The sequence below is a fragment of the Molossus molossus genome, unplaced genomic scaffold (assembly GCF_014108415.1).
Source record: "Molossus molossus isolate mMolMol1 unplaced genomic scaffold, mMolMol1.p scaffold_m16_p_10, whole genome shotgun sequence".
Taxonomy (NCBI): Eukaryota; Metazoa; Chordata; class Mammalia; order Chiroptera; family Molossidae; genus Molossus; species Molossus molossus.
In genome coordinates this window covers 35,793,282-35,799,314 of record NW_023425345.1, presented here as the reverse complement: position 1 = coordinate 35,799,314, position 6,033 = coordinate 35,793,282, and the positions used below count along the sequence as shown (strand labels likewise).

At 47.0% G+C, this 6,033-nt stretch overlaps 1 protein-coding gene across 1 annotated transcript; it reads left to right on the top strand.

The window, feature by feature from the left end:
* Positions 1-476: 476 nt before the first annotated feature.
* On the top strand, positions 477-4,049 carry BHLHE41 (basic helix-loop-helix family member e41). Its single transcript, XM_036253180.1, has 5 exons — positions 477-687; positions 822-885; positions 1,214-1,321; positions 1,624-1,735; positions 2,197-4,049. The coding sequence occupies exons 1-5, from the start codon at positions 626-628 to the stop codon at positions 3,267-3,269; spliced, it is 1,419 nt and encodes a 472-aa protein (XP_036109073.1). The 5' UTR covers positions 477-625; the 3' UTR covers positions 3,270-4,049.
* Positions 4,050-6,033: the final 1,984 nt, after the last annotated feature.

The window sequence follows — 6,033 nt, the reverse complement described above, 5'->3', positions numbered from 1 at the left end:
AAGCCACTTTCACGTTCCTGCACTGTAATGACGGACGGACTGAGGGAGTAACATTTCCGAGCTGAGGAAGCCCTGGCTGCCCCACACCCCCGGCACCCCTCTCCCTCCCCCAGCTGAGTGCAACGCCTTTGGGAAGATGAATAGCTTGGCTGAAGTTGTTTTTCCTTTCCGGTGGCCCTGATCAGGTGTCCCCGCCCCCTCCCGCCGTTCGCTTTCCCTCGCAGCCTTCTCCCGGCGCCCCCTCCCGGCCCGGCCCCTCCTCCCCCGCCCCCCTCCGGGCTGGACCGCGGATGGTACGTTCCGCACGTGAGCTGGGTGCTGGTCTGGCCGGCGACGCGCGTGCCCTGTGGCCAAACACCGCTCGGAGTGAGAGCAAACTACCAGCGCTGTGGGGCCGGCGCGAGTGTGGGTGCGTGTGTATGCGTATGTGTGCGAGAGAGCGAGCGCGGTGGTAGGGGCGGGGGGGCGGGGGACCAACTGCTTCACACTTTCAACACTGCACTGAAGAGGGAGAGCGAGAGACTGGAGACGCACAGATACCCCCAAGATCTCCCAAAGCTACCGTCCCACAGATTATAGAAAAGAACCCCAAAAATCGAAACAGGAAAACGGACAGCGGTTGAACATGGACGAAGGAATTCCTCATTTGCAAGAAAGACAGTTACTGGAACATAGAGATTTTATAGGGTAAGGTGCACGCACCCTTACGAATATCTGTCTGGGCTTCAGTTTGATTTTTTTTCTTCCCAAGAAAGTGGTATGGAGCGGCGAGGGCAGAGCCCCTCCCGAATGGGTGCCTGATGCTGATTTCTGTTTTGCAGACTGGATTATTCCTCTTTGTATATGTGTAAACCCAAAAGGAGCATGAAGCGAGACGATAGCAAGGTAAGAGTAAGTTTCCGATGTTCCCCATAACCTGCCTGGATAGTTAATTAGGGCCATTGATTTCTCAGCGAAGCTCTGCCCGCAAATGTATTCCAGCCCTTGAGCTTCCCCAACTGTGAATTTTAAGTGGTTTGCTGGATACTCTCAGGGGGAGATTAAACATCATACCTGAATTTAAATTTTATTTCAGAACAGTCCAGAGGAAAGAGATTTCTTGGGCATAGTTTATCACACAGTATGTGTTTTGGGGGGTGGGGGATGTTGCTATATCCAGTAAATGAATGTTTATCTTACTGTTTTCTCTCTTCCATGACTCTCATATATTAAGGATACCTATAAATTACCGCACAGATTAATAGAAAAGAAAAGAAGAGACCGAATTAATGAATGCATTGCTCAGCTGAAAGATTTACTGCCTGAACATCTGAAGTTGACAGTAAGATGCACATTTTCTTTCTTTGCTGCTCTCCAAGGGCTTGTTAATAGCCTGGTACTACTCCCAGAGATATAAGAATAGATGTAAATATCAGACGCCTTACAACTTGTGCTATAGTGTAGAGTTTCCCACAAACTCAGGAGTAGGTGCTCACAAGTGAAGGCAAAAAATCATTTATTACCTGTCTTGTGGAAAGCTCAAGAAGTATAGGAATAATAAGCGTTTGCTGAATGGAGAGCCAATCAAACCAAATGTGTGTTTTTAAGTAACCAAATGCCCCATTCTCTTTTGCACCAATGCAGACTCTGGGGCATCTGGAGAAAGCAGTAGTCTTGGAATTAACTTTGAAACACTTAAAAGCTTTAACAGCCTTAACCGAGCAGCAGCATCAGAAGATAATTGCTTTACAGAATGGTAAGTCAGTTCAGGGAGACCAATCCACCCTGATGAAGCCGGGCAGCCCACAGAGGAGCAGTGTTAGGACTCTTTCCCCACCCCCACCTCCTTCCGTGGGCCCACGGGCTCACTCTCATTTGTGAAATTGCTTATACTTTCCCTTCATTGGAAAGTGCCCATTTCCTGAAGCATCCTAGAGGCTTTCAGCAGAACTCAGAGGAATCAGATTTTTTTTTTTTTTTTTTAAAGTGGCGGTTGCACCCTCTCCACTTTGGTTTTTCAGCTGGGAGTAGAGCGCCCCCCCTGGTCCCCCCGCCCCCCTCCTCTGCAACCGGTGGATTATATCACTCGAATACAGAGGAAAAACCGAGATCACTTTAGTCAGTGCAGGGCCCACGTGATGAGCAGATGTTTTAACGTCGGTGTTTTTTCTTCTTGCCTTCATTCCTCTGTCCCCCACCCCCCACCCCTCATCCTAGGGGAGCGATCTCTGAAATCGCCCATTCAGTCCGACTTGGATGCGTTCCACTCGGGATTTCAAACATGCGCCAAAGAAGTCTTGCAATACCTCTCCCGGTTTGAGAGCTGGACGCCCAGGGAGCCGCGGTGTGTCCAGCTGATCAACCACTTGCACGCCGTGGCCACCCAGTTCTTGCCCACCCCCCAGCTGTTGACTCAACAGGTCCCTCTAAGCAAAGGCACCGGCACGTCCTCGGCTGCCGGGTCCAAGGCCACCCCCTGCCTGGAGCGCGCTGGGCAGAAGCTGGAGCCCCTTGCCCACTGCGTGCCAGTCATCCAGCGGACTCAGCCTAGCGCCGAGCTCGCGGCTGAGAACGACACGGACACCGACAGCGGCTACGGCGGCGAGGCCGAGGCCCGGCCCGACCGCGAGAAGGGCAAAGGCGCGGGGGCGAGCCGCGTCACCATCAAGCAGGAGCCCCCCGGAGAGGACTCGCCAGCGCCCAAGAGGATGAAGCTGGATTCAGGGGGCGGCGCGGCAGCCGCGGCGGCCGCGCTCCTGGGGACCGACCCCGCGGCCGCAGCTGCGCTGCTGAGACCCGACGCCGCCCTGCTCAGCTCGCTGGTGGCGTTCGGCGGAGGCGGGGGCGCGCCCTTCGCGCAGCCCGCGGCCGCCGCGGCCCCCTTCTGCCTGCCCTTCTACTTCCTCTCGCCTTCGGCTGCCGCCGCCTACGTGCAGCCCTTCCTGGACAAGAGCGGCCTGGAGAAGTACCTGTACCCGGCGGCGGCCGCCGCCCCGTTCCCACTGCTGTACCCCGGCATCCATGCCCCGGCTGCCGCCGCCGCCGCCGCCGCCGCTGCTGCTGCCGCCGCCGCCTTCCCCTGCCTGTCCTCCGTGTTGTCGCCCCCTCCCGAGAAGGCGGGCGCCACCGCCGCCGCCGCGACCCTCCTGCCACACGAAGTGGCGCCCCCTGGGGCGCTGTACCCTCCGCACGGCCGCACCCACCTGCCCTTTGCCTGTCCCCGCGAGCACGGGAACCCGGAGAGCTCTGCTCAGGAAGATCCCTCGCAGCCAGGAAAGAAATCCCCCTGAATCCTTGCGCCCCTTTCCTAGAAAGGACGAAGGTTCACGAGGAATAATAATATTAATAAGTTAAAACACCCTTAACATTTTTAAGGGAGGAAGTGTAATAGATGCACGCCAGGCTTTAAAAACAAGCAAACAGGTGTATTGTGTACATTTGGAGTTCCTGTTTTGCTCATCTTTCACCACTCCACCCTCCACACACTAACATCTCTTTCTTCCCCACCAGCTGCAAAAGAACCTCTGCTCTAAATATAGATTTTTTAAAAAGAACTCTCCCCAGATAAGTTTAGCCTTCCATTAGGCTTGTTCCATTATCTTTTAAAATACAGGACCTGATTCTCTAGGAAGTAAGGAGGGTCTGCTCTGTGGTGAGCCAGGGTGGGGGAAAGGTGGCGGAGGAGTTGACATTGAACCACAGTTATCTGTCAGTGACTCAAAGCTGTCCTGCCTGCTTCAGGAGGCTTTCCGCAAACAGAATGATCTTTTAGGATTGAATTTACTCTTTAGTATTTTGTAATGTTCAGCTTTTTAAAGTACATATTTTTCAGACAGGAAGGGGAGAGGGTGCAGTCGCTCATGTTGCAACCTATTCTGAAGTGGTTTGAATGGTATCCCTTAGTAACTTGCACTTGCTTAAAGAGACGCGGAGTTGGGCCATTGTCAGAACTAAGTCAGGGAAGTAGATGGGTGAGGAAGGCCAGAATCATTCTTAGTACATTTGTACATTTGCTGGCACTTTAAGAAATTGACCATGAATCAATTGACTCATCTTAATTTTACACACACACACACCGCATCTATTCCCACCCTGCCATTATTTAATCCATCATGTTCCTACGTTTTTATAATCTTGCTGTAAAAAAAAAACAAAAACAAAAGAGAATGTGCACTGAACTTAAAAAAAAAGGAAAACAAGTCCAAACTGATTTGTCCTGTATTTTGTTAAATCACAGAAGTGGAGAAAAGCATTAAACTAGTCAGTTTTGATTGGAAATGCTGTAAAGATTGGAATGAAGCCCTGTGAGGCCTTCCTATCTCCAAGTCTATGTATTTTCTGGAGACCAAACCAGATACCAGATAATCACAAAGCTTTTTTTTAATAAGGCTTAAACCAAGACCTTGTCTAGATATTTTTAGTTTGTTGCCAAGGTAGCACTGTGAGAAATCTCACTTGAATGTTATGTAAGGGGTGAGACACAACAGTCTGACTATGAGTGAAAAAAATATCTGGGTCTTAGTCAGTTTGGTGCATTTGCTGCTGCTGTTGCTACTGTTTGCCTCAAACGCTGTGTTTAAACAACGTTAAACTCTTAGCCTACAAGGTGGCTCTTATGTACATAGTTGTTAATACATTCAATTAATGATGTCTGACATGCTATTTTTGTAGGGAGAAAATATGTGCTAATGATATTTTGAGTTAAAATATCTTTTGGGGAGGATTTGCTGAAAAGTTGCACTTTTGTTACAATGCTTATGCTTGGTACAAGCTTATGCTGTCTTAAATTATTTTAAAAAATAAATAAATGCTGTCTGCAAGAAACCAGCTGGTTTAGAAAAGTTTAGTATGTGCAGATAAACTAGAAGTTATCTTTATATTCTAGTATTTTCAGCACTCCATAAATTCTATTACGTAAATATTGCCACACTATTTTGTGATCTTAAAATTCTTACCAAGGAATAAAAACTTTAATATACAATATGAGATTGTCTAATAATTAAAAAGACATAATGGATGGTCGATGAATTTTAAGATGTCTATGAATATAGGGATGAAAGTCATCCAGGGTCTCAAATATATAACTTTGTCATTGGCATGATATCACACGTTTCCAATTTCTTGCAAGCCTCCAGACTTTGGCTGTGTTTACCTGCTTGTTCCCAATGTATCTTAATGAAAAGTGCAAAAGAAACAACTACCAATCACTTGTGTGGTCTGTTTATGTTAGACCCAACTTGCTCATGTTTTTATGATTGATGAGTTTTTCACTTTTTATCTTTGACACCCGATAGCTGCTGGTGTGTTTCTCTTTGACCAGGTCTGGTATAAATATGCTACCACTTAGGGATGCTGTATTTCTCAGTATATTTTAGCTCCTTAACCTTTATAAAATAATTATCTTGTGGAACTTCATCATGGAATTCAAAGAATAGAAATCATTTCTAAACCTTTCTCAAATTTATAATCAAATTTGTGATTTGATACAAACTGTGTATAGGATTGTCAAATTTTAGTTTCAGTGATGTTCTTTACAAATCCCTTGATTTTTGAAAGGTGTTGAAATAATAGTCAAAATTTATGAGAAGTAGAAAAAGTGCTCCCTCTGCTGACTTTATGGCAACAGAACTCCAAGTCATAGCAAGTGGAGCCAGAGGAACCTCAGAGATTGGTTTGTCCAGCCCCCTGCATTTTATAACAAGGGAAATAAAGCCCAGAGATATCAAATAGCTCCCCAAGGTCACACAGCTACCAGGAGCCAGCATTAGAGGCCAGATGTATTGTATCCTCCAGTCAGTGAATGCATCTTGAACCAAGTAAACTGAATTTGGGCAGTATTCATGAAATATCGTGAATAAACTGCAGTCACAGGAAATAAGAATTAACATTAGAAATCAAAGTTAATAAAAATGTTCTTTCTAGCATTTGTATGATTTTTGATAATAAAAAAACCTTAGGGTCGGACCAGATTTTATAGGTTATTTTAGTCTAAATGTATATATACTAACACAGTAATAAGATAAAGTTAGGATAGAATTGAAAAATATTGTATCT

Bases quoted from the DNA above. Each gene is read 5' to 3' on its own strand.
- BHLHE41 (XM_036253180.1), top strand. From the start codon at position 626: ATGGACGAAGGAATTCCTCATTTGCAAGAAAGACAGTTACTGGAACAT. The intron at 886-1,213 runs GTAAGAGTAAGT...TCATATATTAAG, and splicing joins TGAAGCGAGACGATAGCAAG to GATACCTATAAATTACCGCA. The intron at 1,736-2,196 runs GTAAGTCAGTTC...CCCTCATCCTAG, and splicing joins GATAATTGCTTTACAGAATG to GGGAGCGATCTCTGAAATCG.